The sequence below is a fragment of the Glandiceps talaboti genome, chromosome 23 (genome assembly GCF_964340395.1).
Source record: "Glandiceps talaboti chromosome 23, keGlaTala1.1, whole genome shotgun sequence".
NCBI lineage: Eukaryota > Metazoa > Hemichordata > Enteropneusta > Spengelidae > Glandiceps > Glandiceps talaboti.
The window spans coordinates 15,264,461-15,287,782 of record NC_135571.1 but is presented as its reverse complement, the minus strand read 5'-3'; the positions used below and the strand labels follow the sequence as shown (position 1 = coordinate 15,287,782).

The window sequence follows — 23,322 nt, the reverse complement described above, 5'->3', positions numbered from 1 at the left end:
TCTGAAATAGGAAGTGTATCATCCCTTCTGACAAATTCATACTGAAGAGACTAGAACAATTTAGATTATTAAGTTCTTTTATAAACTATCCAATAGTATGAAGGTTACCATTACAAAACCTTCAAGTTCACTTTTGCCCCAAAGTGTAAGATAAGTGAAGCACTGATTGTGAAACAGCCAAACACTTACATGTACATGGCATGTTCTGTAACTAGTACCATTTATGAAAGGAACAGAGACAAGAACAAATATGTATGTGTACCACAGGCTAACGAAACTGACTGATCACTGACATGTGTTTGAAACTGTTTGTCATGATTTGACAAGTGTCCTGGTTGGAGATGTAAGAGCAGGTTGAACAGTATACTCGAACCTGCATCATTTCCCTGCCAAGACATTTTTTTTTCTAGCAGCAGTGGTCCATCTTTTTTTTTTCATCACCCACTCATATCCGGATTTTTTTTTCAAGCAAATCCATTTGGCATCTTTTTTTTTCCCCGAAATCTTCCAAGCCCCCCCCCCCCCCCCCCCCCGGATATCAAATGGTCCACCCCTTATCTCATGTGACTTCCTTTACTGCTGATAACATTAGATAAGATTGTACAAGACTAGCACCATAGCACATACCATTTCTCGGTAGAGTTGGTCTTTGAATTTTGAAATATTACATCTTAATTTTGGTGAAAATGAAACCGAGTGGTGTGTATTTTTGATTGTGGAATGTTTACTCTATTACAAAATAATTGGCAAGAAATGAATACTTAGATACATGTACATTAGTGTTATCTGTCTGACACAACACACAGCCAAAATGGAATGAGCGATGGGAGGAGAGATATAACTTGTGTATTCTGACAACAAACTAAGGCCTGTACACCACACACACGTGTCTGTAGTCACAATATTTCCACCAGAATTGAAGTCATCGTCTTGCAAATCATAGGATGTATGATCATAGCAAAGATTTAGGAATTACATGTACCAAGCGAAGACAACAGTACTTGATTTGGTATAGCATGTTTACAGGAGGCATCGTCTACAACAAACTGTGGCATGTACATTACACACACTGTGTTTGTCCATTGAAAATGTCACACATTCACAATGTTTCGACCAGAATTGAAGTCATCAGCTTGCAAATTAAATCATAGGATGTATGATCATAGCAAAGATGTCGGAATTACATGTACCAAGCAAAGACAACAGTACTTGATTTGGTATAGCATGTTTACAGGAGGCATCGTCTACCCTTGCAAGTCGATGGGAAAGCCAAAGTCAATTATTTACATGTCGGACAAGCAGTTGAGTTTGAAATAATGATAAATTGATCACATGTCGAGTATTTTTGTTCCAACGATCACAACTTTTGAGCGTAAATTTACATGAACTATTTTCCAAAGGATGACTTCATTTTGTAAAAGTAGTGCTACATGTACTTCTGCGCCTGCTAGATATAAAAAAAAATCATTCAAAGTACATGAATAGACACAATAATAAAACCATTTCAATACTAATTTCAGTGATCAACAAATAACTTGTTGTATGTAGCTTGAATTATAATGAGATGAAGTTGTTATTGTTATTGCTGTATACTTCATAATGGTATGGGCCTCTGGTATGAGCCACACTGTCTCATTTGATCATTATCACATGCAGTGTCCTTATCAGTAAACAGAGTCAGTGGATGTGGGATCCTGTGGTGTTCATACTTTTAACAATTTTCAGAAAATGAAAAATTGTCATTGATATCTCGTACATTATTTTTGATGCTCACCAGTTGTGAGATTTCCATAGTTCGAGTGTAGAAATTGTCAGTCTTTGTTTTGGTTGAATATTTTAGCCAGGGTAGAAATACAAATTTAATTTATAGTGTCAAGAAAATTGGCAGTTTTTTTACTTTAAATCAATTTTACACACATACACACACACACACACACACACACACACACACACACACACACACACACACACACACACACACACACACATTTATATATATACATGTACATCCTCAGACAGACAGTCATTCAGCCAGTCAGTCACAGACAGACATACATACATACATACATACATACATACATACATACATACATACATACATACATACATACATACATACATACATACATACATACACAGACAGACAGACAGACAGACAGACAGACAGACAGACAGACAGACAGACAGACAGACACAGACTGACTGACATAGAAAGACAGACAAACAAACAAACAAACAAACAAACAGACAGATGGACAAACAGACATGAACAGACAGACAGAGTTTGCCATGCCTATAGCACTACTATAGTGCAATGCAGCATGTACTTCATTTGTACTGAACCTTATTTCTGTTGTGCTAAAACGGGGAGTGAAATTTAAGTGACCCACTTTTATATTCAGAGTTGAGTATATATTTTACATGCTGAAAGTGACTTTATGCTGGGTTCACTGTATGGTTACTGAGAATAGTGACTTTATGCTGGGTTTACTGTATGGTTACTGAGAATAGTCACTTTATGCTGGGTTTACTGTATGGTTACTGAGAATAGTCACTTTATGCTGGGTTTACTGTATGGTTACTGAGAATTGTCACTTTATGCTGGGTTTACTGTATGGTTACTGAGAATAGTCACTTTATGCTGGGTTCACTGTATGGTTACTGAGAATAGTCACTTTATGCTGGGTTTACTGTATGGTTACTGAGAATTGTCACTTTATGCTGGGTTTACTGTATGGTTACTGAGAATTGTCACTTTATGCTGGGTTTACTGTATGGTTACTGAGAATTGTTACTTTATGCTGGGTTCACTGTATGGTTACTGAGACTTGTGACTTTATGCTGGGTTTACTGTATGGTTACTGAGAATAGTCACTTTATACTGGGTTTATTGTATGGTTACTGAGAACTGTCACTTTATGCTGGGTTTACTGTATGGTTACTGAGAACTGTCACTTTATACTGGGTTTATTGTATGGTTACTGAGAATTGTCACTTTATGCTGGGTTTACTGTATGGTTACTGAGAATAGTCACTTTATACTGGGTTTACTGTATGGTTACTGAGAATAGTCACTTTATGCTGGGTTTACTGTATGGTTACTGAGAATAGTCACTTTATGCTGGGTTTACTGTATGGTTACTGAGAATAGTCACTTTATGCTGGGTTTACTGTATGGTTACTGAGAATAGTCACTTTATGCTGGGTTCACTGTATGGTTACTGAGAATAGTCACTTTATGCTGGGTTTATTGTATGGTTACTGAGAATAGTGACTTTATGCTGGGTTTACTGTATGGTTACTGAGAATAGTCACTTTATGCTGGGTTTATTGTATGGTTACTGAGAATAGTCACTTTATGCTGGGTTTATTGTATGGTTACTGAGAATAGTCACTTTATGCTGGGTTTACTGTATGGTTACTGAGAACTGTCACTTTATGCTGGGTTCACTGTATGGTTACTGAGAATAGTGACTTTATGCTGGGTTTACTGTATGGTTACTGAGAATAGTCACTTTATACTGGGTTTACTGTTTAGTTACTGAGAATAGTCACTTTATGCTGGGTTTACTGTATGGTTACTGAGAATAGTGACTTTATGCTGGGTTTACTGTATGGTTACTGAGAGTAGTCACTTTATGCTGGGTTTACTGTATGGTTACTGAGAATAGTCACTTTATGCTGGGTTTATTGTATGGTTACTGAGAATAGTCACTTTATGCTGGGTTTATTGTATGGTTACTGAGAATAGTCACTTTATGCTGGGTTCACTGTATGGTTACTGAGAACTGTCACTTTATGCTGGGTTCACTGTATGGTTACTGAGAATAGTCACTTTATGCTGGGTTTACTGTATGGTTACTGAGAATAGTCACTTTATGCTGGGTTTATTGTATGGTAACTGAGAATAGTCACTTTATACTGGGTTTACTGTATGGTTACTGAGAATAGTCACTTTATGCTGGGTTTATTGTATGGTTACTGAGAATAGTCACTTTATGCTGGGTTTACTGTATGGTTACTGAGAATAGTCACTTTATGCTGGGTTCACTGTATGGTTACTGAGAATTGTCACTTTATGCTGGGTTTACTGTATGGTTACTGAGAATAGTCACTTTATACTGGGTTCACTGTATGGTTACTGAGAATAGTCACTTTATGCTGGGTTTACTGTATGGTTACTGAGAATTGTCACTTTATGCTGGGTTTACTGTATGGTTACTGAGAATAATGACTTTATGCTGGGTTTACTGTATGGTTACTGAGAATAGTCACTTTATGCTGGGTTTACTGTTTAGTTACTGAGAATAGTCACTTTATGCTGGGTTTACTGTATGGTTACTGAGAATAGTCACTTTATGCTGGGTTCACTGTATGGTTACTGAGACTTGTGACTTTATGCTGGGTTTACTGTATGGTTACTGAGAATAGTGACTTTATGCTGGGTTTACTGTATAGTTACTGAGAATAGTCACTTTATGCTGGGTTTACTGTATGGTTACTGAGAATAGTGACTTTATGCTGGGTTTACTGTATAGTTACTGAGAATAGTCACTTTATGCTGGGTTTACTGTATGGTTACTGAGAATAGTGACTTTATGCTGGGTTTACTGTATGGTTACTGAGAGTAGTCACTTTATGCTGGGTTTACTGTATGGTTACTGAGAATAGTCACTTTATGCTGGGTTTACTGTATAGTTACTGAGAATAGTCACTTTATGCTGGGTTCACTGTATGGTTACTGAGAATTGTCACTTTATGCTGGGTTTACTGTATGGTTACTGAGACTTGTGACTTTATGCTGGGTTTACTGTATGGTTACTGAGAATAGTGACTTTATGCTGGGTTTACTGTATGGTTACTGAGAATAGTCACTTTATGCTGGGTTTACTGTATGGTTACTGAGAATAGTGACTTTATGCTGGGTTTACTGTATAGTTACTGAGAATAGTGACTTTATGCTGGGTTTACTGTATGGTTACTGAGAATAGTGACTTTATGCTGGGTTTACTGTATGGTTACTGAGAATAGTCACTTTATGCTGGGTTTACTGTATGGTTACTGAGAATAGTCACTTTATGCTGGGTTTATTGTATGGTTACTGAGAATAGTGACTTTATGCTGGGTTTACTGTATGGTTACTGAGAATAGTCACTTTATGCTGGGTTTACTGTATGGTTACTGAGAATAGTCACTTTATGCTGGGTTTACTGTATGGTTACTGAGAATAGTGACTTTATGCTGGGTTTACTGTATGGTTACTGAGAATAGTGACTTTATGCTGGGTTTACTGTATGGTTACTGAGACTTTATGATGGTGTCAATTCAATGTACATCCATATTATTGAAGACTTCAAATACAAATTAGTCAAATCAAATGATTATCAAATATACCTCAACTTTGATAACCTGGAGTTGTTACATGTATGTATCACTGCTTCATGTATAGACAATGACTAGTGATATACAATTGTTGCTTAGTAACTGAAGTTAGTAGTAGCTCTAACCATATACAGTGTGTGTATGGTACCTGTACATGTACTGGTACATGATATACAATTGTTGCGTAGCAACTCACTATACCTTCAGCTGGACAATTTTTTTATTCTAGAAACATTCCTATAATTTTCACCCAGATCTTATTCGAGTTGTAATTTTTCTACCAAATTTCAATTTTTAAACCTAACTTCTACAAATGGCTGATAGTGTCTTTAAAAATTCTACATCAAGAGATCCTAAGAAACCCATCAATCCACTTTTAGACCAATTCAACTGGTACTAGTAGTTTTGGGCTCTGGATTTTTTTACCTTAAATCATGTGTAATTTGAATATCATCATCTTGTCTTGAATGACATCTCAACATTATTTTAAACTGTTCGATTCTCTTATTGCACCAATATTATTGTACGGAACTGAGATTTGGGGATATAAGCAATATGTTATAACAGAAAGGGTACACTTAAAATTGTGTAAACATTTTTTAGGCGTTACCCAAAGTATGCCAAATGAAGCTGTACTTGGGGAGTGTGGAAGATACATGTATCCCTTGTTTATTAACTCAATTACAAAATGCATTAAGTATTGGTTACGCCTTACTGGGCTCTCAGATGACAGGCTAGCCGCCCATGCATACAAGCTCATGTTTAAAAATGACGAAAATGGTCACTCATCATGGGCCACAGAGATCAAACATGTCCTTTGCTCATATGGCTTCGGCATAGTTTGGCTTCATCAAGGTGTAGGGGACATGGCATCGTTCATTTCGGAATTCAAACAACGTGTAACTGATGTTTACAAACAGGAATGGTATAGTGAAATATGCACAAAAGACAGACTCAAAACATATCGTAATTTCAAAAGTATGCTGGAGCCAGAGAAATACTTGATGGAGATTACAGATTTAAAGTATAGACTAGTCTTGCTGCTAGACGTTCGGGCTTTCTTTCGATGCTATAACTATAAGCGAACGAAGTTCGCATGTGAGGGCCTGCCCGAACAGTCTAGCGAATGTCATTTTCAGACCGGACATTCCATTGAGATTATGATAAACGGTGGGTTGGGCCATATATGCATATATATACTTTAATATATTCAATAACCTATGACCTCAGGGAATCTCTGCATGCAAGTGTTGACAAACACATTTACGTCATTACTATGGCTTATCGGTTTATGGTAATTGTGAGTTTGATGAGTGTGTAGATGTTGTCATTCACACATTTCAGTTAACGCATTGGTGGTTATTTATACAAGCCCCTCCTTAAGATGAATATGCATGAAAATTTAGCTATTGTCCTCTGTTTGTGCTTGTCGCTAATACGGTTCTCTGATTGGCAGTTATTTATATCCTGATGACATTCGCTAGACCTCGGATGTTCCATCCTCGATAGCGTTGTTCGGCTGTGTGTCATATTTTATCGGAAGAACATCCGAGGGCTAGCTGATAGACTAAGTATAGACATGCGTTAGCCAGATTGAGATGTTCATGTCTCGGTTTAAGAGTTCAAGAGGGGATTTATACTGGTGTTGACATTGATAACAGAATCTGTGAAATTTGTACACAGGGTATAGAGGATGAATACCATGTCATATTTGTATGTCCACTGTATCAGAACTTGAGATATCTTTTACCTCAGTATTACTATATTTTTCATACAGAAGATAAATTTTGTACATTAATGAGGTCAGAGTCACAAACAGTTTTACGAAATCTTGGTAAATTTGTGTTTAAAGCTATTAACTTGAGAAAAGAATATTTTCTGTAAAATTGTTTCAATGAGTGTATAGAACGTTTACTTTCTTCTTTTTTTGTTTATCCTGTTCATATTTCTATATAGTTAAAATTGCATTATGTATTGTGTCATATTGGCCGGTGGCCTTGAGACAAATAAATACTATTATTATATATTACATCTCAACATATTGTTAGACTCATCTCAACATATTGGTACATTGTAAAAAAAAACATTGTACACAGCCACCCAGCCTCTCACATACATTTGTACATGCACACACATGCATGCACACACATCCCACACACACAAGCACACACACCATATACATATATACACATACACGCACATATATGCACACCATACATACATACATACATACATACATACATACATACATACATACATACATATGTGACCCCTGGCATCGGTTCGGTTGTGATCGTCGATGTTAACTTGGATTGCGTTGTGTATTTTTAGCCCAAACCCTCCAGGGGAACACGATCATACACTGACTCAGTCGCAGACATGGTTCACACTATAAGTTGTAATGTCTTTATTGCTAATCAGTCAGCGGCTCCATCTGTCCATGGCAGTACCTATTGTCAGACAGCTATTGTCAGACAGCCATATTGCAAAAGAGGTCGATTGATGTCACCTCTCTGCCTCGTGAGGGCGTCCCACAAAAGGTCACAGTGTGATATGCATTACAAAGAATTACAGGTCAATGATGAAACAGAGTATACATTATATTATATCAAAATCTTGGTCACATACTCCCCTGATTTAAAAAATGACGGCTCGTCATTTTCAGCATTTTTTACTGTTTTACGAAAGTTTACAAAAAATGGCTTCTAAACTGCTGTTGCTACTTCACTCATTAATGACATAATAAATCCATATCTCTCTGGAGGTTTACGTTTTCTAAATGGGTATCTACGAGTATTTATTTCTGTAGACTTATCGGTTACAACATTCCCATTTTGCAAATTATCAGGGGTGGTAGAATTATTCTGTGTGTGCCCACTAAAATCTAATTGTGAAATTTCTGAGGGATGTGTTTGCAATGTGTGATCATGTGTTGACGGTGTTCTTGGGTTTTGTGTTGAAGGACTACAATCTGTAGAAATATCATGTCTAGACTGTGCAGATGTAATAGATTCTTGTGTGGTTTGTTGTGGCAGTAACGTATTGTTTTCTGGAATGTGTGTTGATACTGGATTCTCCTGTAGCATAGGTGGTGACGGAACTACTGGTATCTCATGTGCAATACTATCCTGTAGCATAGGTGGTGACTGAACTACTGGTATCCCATGTACAGTACTATCCTTTGGCTTCTTAAAACACAATGAGTCATTTCCCTTTTCATCAGCTAGATTTATCATTCCGGGTACTTTATTCGCAGAAACCAAATACTCTATAGTATCACCCTCTTCTTTATAGTCATTGACTTCAGGTTCATCTCTCACAACTGGTTTAATAACAGGATCACTATTGGTCACTATTGTTTCTGTAATCTCTTCACTTTCGACAGGTAGGAATGAACACTGCTTCAACATGTTCCGATGCAAGACACGTTCTGTACCTCTGAACTCCTGCTTAACCACATAAACTGGAATATCTGGTCTTTTTTCTACAACAAGATAGGGGGTCTTCTCCCAGCGATCTCCAATCTTGTGTTTACCAACTTCCTTTAGTTTCACCAATACACGATCACCTACTGAGAGAGTTGCAGCCTTTGCTTTTCTGTCGTACAGGTTTTTCTGCTTCACTCTGGCTTTCTTTGCCTGGTCACAAGCTTGTCGATATGCAGTCTGCAATCTTTCGCGAAGTGCTTGGGTGTATTCATTGTAATCCAAGTGGTCCTTGGTTTCAGATGATGCATTGAAGATGACATCTACTGGGAGACGAGGATTTCTCCCAAACATTAAATAGAATGGTGTATAGCCAGTAGATTCTTGGCGGGTACAGTTATATGCATGGGTTAATGCATCCAGATGTTCTTTCCAGTCCCGTTTCTGTGATGGATCTAATGTTCCTAGCATATTGAGTAGTGTCTGGTTGAACCTTTCAGCCAATCCGTTCCCTTCCGGATGATACGGTGTAGTATGTGACTTAACTGTATTAGTAATCTGACACAGTTCCTTTATGAGAGCGCTTTCAAAATTTCTTCCTTGATCCGAATGCAATCTGAGGGGAAAACCATACTGACACATGAAGTTTTTCCATAGGACTTTTGCAACTGTTGTCGCTTTCTGGTTTAACGTAGGATAGGCTTGAGCATATCTGGAAAAATGATCTGTAACAACGAGCACATTTTCAACTCCACCTTTAGAAGGTTCTAGGGTCAAAAAGTCTATACACACTAGTTCTAATGGCTCAGATGTAGTGACGCTAACCAAAGGTGCTCGCACTGTTTTGACAGCAGCTTTTCTCAGACAACATCTTTCACACTGGTCACACCAGGTCTTCACTTGAACGTACATCTTAGGCCAATAAAATCTTGAGCGTACGAGATCCAATGTTTTATCAAATCCCAAATGACCCATTTCACTATGAAGTTTCTGGAAAACATCTCGTCTATACTTGGGTGGCAAAACCAGCTGAAATATTTCAGTTCCTTTAGGTGGACGAATTTTCCTGTAAAGAATACCATCTCGAAGAGTCAACTTGTCCCATTGATGTACTAACAATCTGGCTTCTACACTTAAATGTTCCATTTGTCTTCTTCCTGGTTTCTTTGACAAACTTCTAGCTTGGATAACCTCCATGATTGAAGAATCTTGATGTTGACAAAATCTCAACTCCTGCAGTGTCATACTTGGTAGTGTTTCAGAATATGAAGGAATAGGTTTTGTATAGTCTTCGTCTTCATCTGTACACTTTGCCATATTACATACTACCTTTAGAGTTTGTGCAACCTCTTGTTTAGGTATTCGTGACAATGCATCCGCGTTGGCATTGCTTCTGCCTGGTCGATATTTAATGTCAAAATCAAACATAGCAAGCTGGGAAACCCAACGCTGACAAGTGGCTTCCAACTTGGCAGATGACATCACATATACCAATGGGTTGTTGTCTGTAAGCACTGTGAATTGATTTCCATAGAGGTAATCCCTCAGCTTGTCTGTTACAGCCCATTTTAAGCAGAGAAATTCCAGTTTATGTGCTGGATATCTGGTTTCTGGTGGTCGTAACCCACGACTACAATAAGCGATTACTCTATCTTTACCATCTTGTTGTTGAACCAATACTGCTCCCAATCCCTGGGCCGATGCATCAGTTTGTAATGTAAATGGCTTGGTGAAATCTGGATAGCCAAGGATTGGTGCTGATAGGAGTTTCAGTTTCAAACACTGGAATGCATCCTCACAAGTTTCATTCCATATAAATGGCGGAACATCTTTCTTGAGATTACTTCCCTTTCGTCGTCTTCTAGGATCTCCAGAAGTGAGTCTAAACAATGGCGCTGCAATTGTACTGTACCCTTTGATAAATCTTCTATAGTAACCCGTAAATCCAAGGTACTTAAGTAGATCTTTCCTGTTAGAGGGTCTAGGCCAATCCTTCACCGCCCTTGTTTTTTCAGGGTCTGTACTGATACCATTTGCAGACACCACATGGCCAAGGTAATGTACTTCCTTCTTGAGTAGATGGCACTTCTGTGGCTTTAATTTAAGACCATGTTCACGTAATCGATCAAACACTAACTGCGCTCTATCAAGATGTTCATTAAAAGTCCTGGAGAAAATGATGATGTCATCTAAATATATCAATACAGTGGAGAAATGCTGATCACCAAGGCATGACATCATCAACCTCTGGAATGTAGCTGGGGCATTTTGTAGACCAAATGGCATTCTGTTCGCCTCGTACAATCCCATAGGAGTGGTGAATGCTGTCTTGGGTTTATCTCGTTCCTGAACTTCTACTTGCCAATAACCAGCAGTGAGGTCCAACGTTGAGAAGTACTTAGCACCTCCCAATGCTTCTAGGGCATCATCGATTCGGGGTAGGGGATACGCATCACGAATAGAACGCAGATTCAGTTGCCTGTAGTCTATACAAATCCTAGGAGTACCATCTTTTTTTCTTACAACTACAATGGGACTTGCATAGGGACTTTTGCTAGGCCTAATAACACCACTAGTTGCCATGTCTTCAATATGTTTCTTAACCTCTTGGTACTGAGCATGAGGGATTCTGCGTGGAGGTAGACGGAAGGGCTGGTTATCAATCAATGGTATTTCATGTTTAACTGTCGCTGTTCGTCCATAGTCAAGTGGGTGCTTTGAGAATACATCAGAGTTCTTCTCAAGTAAAGCTTTCAACTTTTGTAGTTGCCCTTGATTTTCAACAGCAGAATCAGTCAAATCTGGTAGAGAACATTTACTTTGATTCTCATTCTTTGTGGTATTGTGACACTGAGTAGATGGTTGGGTTTTAAGTGGTGCATGTTCTCGTTTACTATTCTGTCTTGTTCTATTTGTCTTCCTTCCTCTCTCTTTTGTATCAGGAGTTAAAGACTGTGGGTTGTTATTCTTTACAACTGGTTGATCTTCCGGGACAGGAAATTCCTCTTTATCAATCACAGCATGTACTTCAGCCAGATAAGTCTTTGGCCAAATAGTCACTGGTCTGGTCGAATAATTATACACTCTCACTGGGGTACGTCCATCTTGAACATCATTTAAAACTTTACCAATAGCAATTCCATTTGGCAAATTCTTTGACTGTGGGCTTTCAATGAGAGCTGTGTAGGGCATTCCATCTCGGTCTCTCGGAACACGACATGGTATGTGAGTTTCTTCCCCTGGTTGTATTACCATAGGACGACGACCACAGTACTTGGCTTGACCAATTCTACCTGTCTTCCCACCAAGTTCAGACTTGCCAAGTTCTTTGTAAGCGGAATACCACACATCGGAAGTTCTTTTCACCTTGCTGTGGAAACAGTGACCATGGAGGACTCTCAAATCATTTTGGCTAGTTCGGATTACATTAGTGCCAACAAGCAATGGTACATCTTGACGATAGTCTGTAGTAGGAACAACAAATGCTGGTACCTTTGTGTATGTCCTTCCAAGGAATGTTAAGTCCAGACGAATCACACCACTATGAGGAACATCATGGCCTGCAGCCCCTTCTATCAGAACATCAGTAGATTCAGGTACCTGGCTTGCAAGTTGAGGGTGCGTTGTATAGAAGGATTCTGTTACCGTAGTCACCTGAGATCCAGTGTCTATCAGTGCCAAACATGTAACACCATTAACCTCTACTTCGGCTTCACTTAGTGGTCCAACAACTGGTTTCACCACATCACTCTGTTGACCAGAAGATGAATCGATCCTGTCTGTGTGGGTGGGACTGCAATGACTTCCACCTGTGAAATGTCCCACTTTCACAGGCTTTATTCTTTTAAAGGCTTGCCTCCTTTGTTAGACTGATCAGGTAGTGGCTTAGAGCGGCAACCTCTCGCTATATGTCCTGACTTGCCACAGCGATAACAGACATAGTCGTTATTACTTTTCTTGACAGTCTCTTTTCCTTCCAACTGTAGGATCCTCTTGCTCTGCTCCTCTTGATTCATGGCAATTGTTTGTAATAACTTGGTCACCTCTGACAACTGCTGATTCTCTCGGGATGTCTTATCACCTGCCTTTTGTTGACCAGATGTACCATCATCCTTTGTTACATGAGGCTGTGCTTGACTTTTCTTAGGTTTGGTAAAATTATGTCTTTCCTCTCTCGAAATATATCTTAGTTCATTTCGCAACTGGCCAAATGTCATCTCACGCACTCTCATAGGTGCCAATCGCTGATATATCTCTTGATCACGCAGACCTTTCATAAACTGATGGGTAAGCTTATAGTCTCTGTCTGATAATGGCCAACCACCGTTGAGCTTATATTCCACTTTCCTGAGTATATCTTCTAAAGCAATCGCATATGAGCAAGGAGATTCATCAGAACGTTGTACTCGTTCATAGAAATTTCCCATTGGATCTACAGACCATAAACCATCACCATATTCAGCACGTAGTTCGTCAAATGCGCGTTGTACCATTTGTTCACCAGATGGCAAGTTGAGGACCAGCTTCCGAGCTTCACCACTTAAATGTCGAACAACCGTGGAAAATTTCAAAGGTTCTGGCATTGGTCCAGCTTTAAGCAGATACTGAATGTCTCTAATCCAATCCTCCACTAACACTTTACCATCTCGGCTACCACTGAAGATGGGTACACCTCGTATTTGATGAGAGGATGTGATTGTGTATTCAGGGTATGGCTGAGTCTGTGGTAATGGTTGTCTCTGTTGGCTGTGTGTGGGCATCAACTGTGTATGTGGATGTAAAGGAGGTTGTAAATGTGGAGGGTAGTAATAATTCTCCCTTTGTGCTGGTTGTGTACCTATGTTTGGGTGTTGAGTGGCATAAAAATTTCCACCACTCATGTTATCTGGTGCTGCTACCATAGGCCTATAGTGTGTTGATGTCGCGCTGGGCAAGCCAATATTTTCAGGTGGTGTAATGGGGGGCTGAGGTAACATTGGCGTTTGGTCGTAGTAAGACATATTAGGAACATGTGGACCAGGTGGTGGTAATGTGGACTGAATATTAACAGGGGGTGGATTAATAATAGTATCAGGCCCAACTAAATCAAATGTTAATAAATCATCACTAGTTGTATACTGCATTTTGTCAATATGATGGCGATAAACACTGCAAATATTTTTAGAATTAGTGATACAAGCTTAACCTTAATAAAGTCAGATGTAGAATGTAATCTTAATATTGTATATGAGATACTTAAACCTTATAATAATGTAATAGCAGTACAGCCTTCAGATTGTCAAGCCTTAGTACAGATTAGAACAGTGTTGCACTACACAAATTAGGATAGTGCAGCCTTAATACAGTAAATGGTAAAATAGATGTTACAAATTTAAACCAAAAAAAAAAATTTGAAATCTCAACAAAAATTGAAATCTCAAAAAAAGAATAGTAGACAACTAAACTATACAGCAATTGAAAATTTTCAAATGAAAAAAAAATTAAATTATTATGAAAAAAAAATGAAAAATTTAAATAAATCAAATACTATGATTCTTAAATCAGAGTCTGTAATTAAAGTTCGCACAAAAAATAATAAAGCAGATAATAAATTATAGAAATGAAAACTTGTCTTTCGTACTTAAGTATTACAATTCTCAAATTCACTCCATCTGTTCAAAATTTGAAACAAACTTCATTTAACGACTTAATCAGGAACATTCTTAACTAAATTATCCATACCAAAAATCTTGATGTCAGCGTCTATCAATGTCCATCTTCAAGGAGAAAATTAACTGGACTGTTGTGACGACTGGACCATCTCATTCACAGACAGATAATTCCGGTAACCAATAAGAATACAAGGACATCCTGGTCTCGGCACCATTTGTGACCCCTGGCATCGGTTCGGTTGTGATCGTCGATGTTAACTTGGATTGCGTTGTGTATTTTTAGCCCAAACCCTCCAGGGGAACACGATCATACACTGACTCAGTCGCAGACATGGTTCACACTATAAGTTGTAATGTCTTTATTGCTAATCAGTCAGCGGCTCCATCTGTCCATGGCAGTACCTATTGTCAGACAGCTATTGTCAGACAGCCATATTGCAAAAGAGGTCGATTGATGTCACCTCTCTGCCTCGTGAGGGCGTCCCACAAAAGGTCACAGTGTGATATGCATTACAAAGAATTACAGGTCAATGATGAAACAGAGTATACATTATATTATATCAAAATCTTGGTCACACATACATACATACATACATACATACATACATACATACATACATACATACATACATACATACATACAAACATACATACATACATACATACATACATACATACATACATACATACATACATACATACATACATACATACATACATACATACATACATACATACATACATACATACATACATACATACAAACATACATACATACATAAATGTTCTATTAGAAGCAGACACTTGATAACAACACTACAGGTCATACTGGTAGCACCTACCATACACACTAAACAACTGTAGGTAATACTGGTAGCACTTACCACACACACTAAACAACTGTACGTCATACTGGTAGCACTTACCACACACACTAAACAACTGTAGGTCATACTGGTAGCACTTACCACACACACTAAACAACTGTAGGTAATACTGGTAGCACTTACCACACACACTAAACAACTGTACGTCATACTGGTAGCACTTACCACACACACTAAACAACTGTAGGTCATACTGGTAGCACTTACAATACACACTAAACAACTGTAGGTCATACTGGTAGCACTTACCACACACACTAAACAACTGTAGGTAATACTGGTAGCACTTACCACACACACTAAACAACTGTAGGTCATACTGGTAGCACTTACCACACACACTAAACAACTGTAGGTCATACTGGTAGCACTTACCACACACACTAAACAACTGTAGGTCATACTGGTAGCACTTACCATACACACTAAACAACTGTAGGTCATACTGGTAGCACTTACCACACACACTAAACAACTGTAGGTCATACTGGTAGCACTTACCACACACACTAAACAACTGTAGGTAATACTGGTAGCACTTACCACACACACTAAACAACTGTAGGTCATACTGGTAGCACTTACCACACACACTAAACAACTGTAGGTCATACTGGTAGCACTTACCATACACACTAAACAACTGTACGTCATACTGGTAGCACTTACCACACACACTAAACAACTGTAGGTAATACTGGTAGCACTTACCACATACACTAAACAACTGTAGGTCATACTGGTAGCACTTACCACATACACTAAACAACTGTAGGTCATACTGGTAGCACTTACCACACACACTAAACAACTGTAGGTCATACTGGTAGCACTTACCACACACACTAAACAACTGTAGGTAATACTGGTAGCACTTACCACACACACTAAACAACTGTAGGTAATACTGGTAGCACTTACCACACACACTAAACAACTGTAGGTCATACTGGTAGCACTTACCACACACACTAAACAACTGTAGGTCATACTGGTAGCACTTACCACACACACTAAACAACTGTAGGTCATACTGGTAGCACTTACCACACACACTAAACAACTGTAGGTCATACTGGTAGCACTTACCACATACACTAAACAACTGTAGGTAATACTGATAGCACCTACCATACACACTAAACAACTGTAGGTAATACTGGTAGCACTTACCACACACACTAAACAACTGTAGGTCATACTGGTAGCACTTACCACATACACTAAACAACTGTAGGTCATACTGGTAGCACTTACCACATACACTAAACAACTGTAGGTAATACTGGTAGCACCTACCACACACACTAAACAACTGTAGGTCATACTGGTAGCACTTACCACACACACTAAACAACTGTAGGTCATACCGGTAGCACTTACCACACACACTAAACAACTGTAGGTCATACCGGTAGCACTTACCACACACACTAAACAACTGTAGGTCATACTGGTAGCACCTACCATACACACTAAACAACTGTAGGTAATACTGGTAGCACTTACCACACACACTAAACAACTGTAGGTCATACTGGTAGCACTTACCACACACACTAAACAACTGTAGGTAATACTGGTAGCACTTACCACACACACTAAACAACTGTAGGTAATACTGGTAGCACTTACCACACACACTAAACAACTGAAGGTCATACTGGTAAACCTTACTACATACACTAAACATATCATCAATTCTTTCATCATCATCATCATCATCATCATCATCATCATCATCATCATTATCATCATCATCATCATCATCATCATCATCATCATCAACAGCACAATTTTTCACTATTGATGGAGGTCAACGACTTGTATAAAATTCCAATCCATTTATTAATAGATTTAATTATGCGAGCTGTTTGCTACTGTCAGTTATTTCAAAGACTGAATGTTTCATCACTTGACATATTGTACAACTAAACATTAAACACATACACAACATACATGTACATATAACTGTATACATGTACATTGTAGATCCAAACCTATCTGATAGTTATATATAGTACATGTCAGAGGACATTTACTGTTTTTATTACGACGATAGTTTTGGTGAAGTGACATGGCTATTCTGAATAGAGCATGTCTTTGGATATATAGGTACAGAACTAGAGGCACTGTGTTCAAGACCTACCAAGGTTAAGGGTGATTTTTTAAACACATACATGTATTACAGAATGACAGGTGCAGAATTAGGCACGGTAGAAGGTATTAGGCAGGGCAGCATATGTTGGTTGCATTGTAACAGTTGACAAGTTGGGGACAGTGCTATACAAATGACTGACATGCTGAGGACAGTGTTAGATTTATGGGTTTAAAGTGTTAGCTGACAGTTCATTTCATGGATTAACATATACCGTACGCAAACACTTTCTTTGTGAAAAAAGTGTCTTATTAACTGAAAAAGTGTCTGCTAAATGAAATTGAGAGCACAGTTGAAACAATGGGAAAGAGTCGGAATGGAGTATAACAATATAAAACATTAGATATGCAACAGATCCTAACCACTGTAACAGCCACATAGACTTAGTAAACTACTTTCAAAACTTGACCTCTCCATTGTAAAAGATGATACTAGCATGTACATTGTATCTAGTCAATCTGTGGTATGCAACTAATTGCTTGTCACATACTGAAAGTCACATCAATCTTACTGTGTGTCAAGCTCAACATGTATCTGTATGGAAATGAGCTGAAATAACTTAGCAACAAACTCATGATGAGAATACAAGTTGCACACTGACTCAAAGCACTAAAAAATACCGCCAATGGCGTTGTAGCACAACTGTACAATTTTTTAAAATGCTAACATGTGAACAATAAGTGTTCATTTGGTGAATGACTATCCAGTTGCCTATCCAACCATGTTGCTATCTTTACGACATATGCTATCATTTGGCTGTTGCTATGGATGTGGTCTTGTTGCTAGGCATATTTACATACATTTTTTGACTGTTTATTCAATTGTCTATTAATCTCCATTGTTATCTTTGCAATATATGTGATCATTTGGCTGTTGCTATGGGCGTGGTCTTGTTGCTAGGCACATTTGCATACATTTTTTGAATGTTTATTCATTTGTCTTTCTATTCCTGTTGTTATCTTTGCAATATACATGATTATTTGGCTGTTGCTATGGGCGTGGTCTTGTTGCTAGGCAAATTTACATACATTTTTTGAACGTTTATTCAATTGTCTATTAATCCCTGTTGTTATCTTTGTGAAATACACGACCGCTTGGCTGTTGCTATGGGCGTGGTCATGGTTGCTATGGTATTTGCATACATTTTTTGAATGTTTATTCATTTGCCTACCATATGATGTTGTTATTTGACCAAAATATACTGCCATTTGGTTGTTGCTAAGGGCGTGGTCATGGTTGCTAGGGCCAATTTTGTCAAAATGTTTTGAAGAATAACATGCAGAAACATCTCATCTCTTAGTGGTATAATATAACATTAGCCTATTTCACTGTAGTGGTATAATATAACATTAGCCTATTTCACTCTAGTGGTATAATATAACATTAGCCTATTTCACTCTAGTGGTATAATATAACATTAGCCTATTTCACTCTAGTGGTATAATATAACATTAGCCTATTTCACTCTAGTGGTATAATATAACATTAGCTTATTTCACTCTAGTGGTATAATATAACATTAGCCTATTTCACTCTAGTGGTATAATATAACATTAGCCTATTTCACTCTAGTGGTATAATATAACATTAGCCCATTTCACTGTAGTGGTATAATATAACATTAGCCTATTTCACTCTAGTGGTATAATATAACATTAGCCCATTTCACTGTAGTGGTATAATATAACATTAGCCTATTTCACTCTAGTGGTATAATATAACATTAGCCTATTTCACTCTAGTGGTATAATATAACATTAGCCTATTTCACTCTAGTGGTATAATATAACATTAGCTTATTTCACTCTAGTGGTATAATATAACATTAGCCTATTTCACTGTAGTGGTATAATATAACATTAGCCTATTTCACTCTAGTGGTATAATATAACATTAGTCTATTTCACTCTAGTGGTATAATAACATTAGCCTATTTCACTCTAGTGGTATAATATAACATTAGCCTATTTCACTGTAGTGGTATAATATAACATTAGCCTATTTCACTCTCGTGGTATAATATAACATTAGCCTATTTCACTCTAGTGGTATAATATAACATTAGCCTATTTCACTCTAGTGGTATAATATAACATTAGCCTATTTCACTCTAGTGGTATAATATAACATTAGCCTATTTCACTGTAGTGATATAATATAACATTGGCCTATTTCACTCTAGTGGTATAATATAACATTAGCCTATTTCACTCTAGTGGTATAATATAATATTAGCCTATTTCACTCTAGTGGTATAATATAACATTAGCCTATTTCACTCTAGTGGTATAATATAATATTAGCCTATTTCACTCTCGTGGTATAATATAACATTAGCCTATTTCACTCTCGTGGTATAATATAACATTAGCCTATTTCACTCTCGTGGTATAATATAACATTAGCCTATTTCACTCTAGTGGTATAATATAACATTAGCTTATTTCACTCTAGTGGTATAATATAACATTAGCCTATTTCACTCTCGTGGTATAATATAACATTAGCCTATTTCACTCTAGTGGTATAATATAACATTAGCCCATTTCACTCTAGTGGTATAATATAACATTAGCTTATTTCACTCTCGTGGTATAATATAACATTAGCCCATTTCACTGTAGTGGTATAATATAACATTAGCCCATTTCACTCTAGTGGTATAATATAACATTAGCCTATTTCACTCTCGTGGTATAATATAACATTAGCCTATTTCACTGTAGTGGTATAATATAACATTAGCCCATTTCACTCTAGTGGTATAATATAACATTAGCCTATTTCACTCTCGTGGTATAATATAACATTAGCTTATTTCACTCTAGTGGTATAATATAACATTAGCTTATTTCACTGTAGTGGTATAATATAACATTAGCCTATTTCACTCTAGTGGTATAATATAACATTAGCCTATTTCACTCTCGTGGTATAATATAACATTAGCCTATTTCACTCTAGTGGTATAATATAACATTAGCCTATTTCACTGTAGTGGTATAATATAACATTAGTCTATTTCACTCTAGTGGTATAATATAACATTAGCCTATTTCACTCTAGTGGTATAATATAACATTAGCCTATTTCACTCTAGTGGTATAATATAACATTAGCCCATTTCACTCTAGTGGTATAATATAACATTAGCCTATTTCACTCTAGTGGTATAATATAACATTAGTCTATTTCACTCTAGTGGTATAATATAACATTAGTCTATTTCACTCTAGTGGTATAATATAACATTAGCCTATTTCACGCTAGTGGTATAATATAACATTAGCCCATTTCACTCTCGTGGTATAATATAACATTAGCCCATTTCACTCTAGTGGTATAATATAACATTAGTCTATTTCACTCTAGTGGTATAATATAACATTAGCCTATTTCACTCTAGTGGTATAATATAACATTAGCTTATTTCACTCTAGTGGTATAATACAATATTAGCTTATTTCATTGTAGTGGTCTTTAATGTCTTTATTACCCAAATAGAATTGTCAATTTTCTATAAAGGTACTTGTAATAAAGTTATATCTAATCTCTGATCTAGTTTACAGAAATTATATTATATTAAAGCAATAATTAACTATATTAATCATTAAATATTATTCACACTTCCAGTTTATTTAACACCTCCAACAAATTTGGATCAATGCAATGTCAGATCATTGAAGTACCATATGATGTAGAGACTGAAGGACAAGTGATTTGTTCCACAACCATGTCAGTTTCTCAATCAAAAGATGAATATACACAATGTCACTTTCTTGCACTTTCCATATTAGAACAGAAGAGCATGGCTATTGCTACAATATTGTCAGTAGTATTCAGTTCATTATTCAGCATTCACACACAGAGCTAATTCAGTGACGAATTGTTGATTTTATTTCACCATGAAGTTGATGGTGTAACACATTCATGATGATGTGCATAAGGAATGATATGAGTGAAACAGTCCCGATCAATACATGTAATTCACGATGGTAGCTAATTACATGTACTTACAGTACAGAACAGCAACAACTTGACTTTATGATTGGGGCACTGGGCCACATCTGCAGTTACACCCATTTTAACATTATTTGTAATATACACAGCGGCGCTCTTAAAACTCATAGACAACCAACCCAAAATGTACGTACAAGACACACAGGCGTCTATAAACGAAGGCGTGCCGCTTCCGATCCGCATACCATTCATCACGTTCATTAAATTGAATTAATTTGTTGTCGTTGGCGCAGTGTGACCTTTGACACGAAGTGTTGCAAACGATACAGTGGCGATCTCAAGAAAGCAAAGCACATAATTTACGCTAGAGGCTGTTTTTGACTTTGGTCACTATAGTACTACGATATGTAATGTGTAGATCATTGTACTGACAATCATACGAATAAACGATACTACACACGCCCTTTGCATACAGCATACTACACTGGCAGATACCATGTCAACAATAACATTATATAACGTGACTTTTATCCATAAGAACACCTTTAGGCTTTACGACAGCCGATCGGATCTTGATTTACTCACCGATTGGCGCTGGATTGCTACCATCACCTATATTTTTCATCTGTAAGTTCTCGTAGCCCGTAACAGCCGCCATGTCTTCGTCGTTCAAGTCCCCAAACACTTCATACGAGAGCGGCCATGCAGAAGTATACTCGTTCGGCTCAGATGCCCTGCACTCGTACGTATCTAATGCGCCGACTCTGTTGGACCCTCGTCCAGGCATTTACTTTTCAATTGGTGAAGAAATGATCGCTAAAAATCCCTGTCCTCTTTTAAAGCATCTTTATCGAAACATTTATGTTATTGAACGATAAAACGCTGGTATGTATTGCGTTGTAATATATTGTTGTTCTGTTATAGTTTTACAGGTTAAGAATAATCATAAAGTTAATATTTGATTTTCAATCATTATCAGTAATCCATTGTCCATTTTGGATATTGTCCTCTTATATAATAGAAACTTTTCAATGTTGTATACAAAAGAGGATAGTATCCAGATACCTGGAACATCGATATCAACGCAAAAAACAAAACAGGAGACAAACTAGATCCATCAAATTACTGAGGCATATCTACTAGTAGTAAGGGGAGAACCATTTGATTTCGGGGGGGGGGTATGGAGGAAGTAGGTATGGGAGCAGATTTTTTTTTTCCAGAGTGACAGCAATATTTTTTTTCTACTGTCAGTCCTGCATCAATTTTTTTTTCAAATGGAGTAGCAGTGCACATTTTTTTTAAATTAGTCATTAAGTTTGTAATGCGTTGTTCATATATATACCATGTCACAATGGTTCACAACTGTACCTCTAAATAACTTGTTCTGTGCAAGTAGAAGAATTAGCAGTTAGTATGAAAGACGTCTGTCTACCAACCATACTTCTGCTACTTAAATTTGTATGTACAAAAGATGACATGTAAAATATCCCTGAGGAGCTGACTGATCTGGGGAGTGCTGTACTCCTGACCCCTGTGAATTGCTTTCCTTTAAGCCATCATAGTAGTACCAGGAACCAGAAGAAAATATCTTGCATGTGTAATGTGACACTAGTTTATTGACTCCTGTCTTGTTTTTTAAATTGTCTTAATTTACAGAAACCAAATAGTCCCCTTCAGATATTGACTGTGTCATTGAGATATTGCAACAAAAATCCTGAAATATGTTTTCTTGGGTCAGAAAAGGAAAGGAAAACTTTGTGTGCACTTGGGTTTAAAGCAGAGCTATATAGTACATGCTTTAATGATAAGTGCTGGAAAAAAAAGGGAATTTATACTTGTATTAAAAATATTGTGCCGCC

The 23,322-nt window shown here is 37.3% G+C and overlaps 1 protein-coding gene across 3 annotated transcripts in view; it reads right to left on the bottom strand.

Moving 5' to 3' along the window:
- Positions 1-22,192, bottom strand: part of LOC144452638 (anoctamin-4-like) — a 169,739-nt gene extending 147,547 nt beyond the window's left edge. For all 3 annotated transcript variants that reach the window (XM_078143766.1, XM_078143767.1, XM_078143768.1), the window contains exon 1: positions 22,049-22,192. In XM_078143766.1, the coding sequence (XP_077999892.1) occupies positions 22,049-22,121 (73 nt within the window). In that variant the 5' untranslated portion in view covers positions 22,122-22,192. The remainder of the gene's footprint in view (positions 1-22,048) is intronic.
- Positions 22,193-23,322: the final 1,130 nt, after the last annotated feature.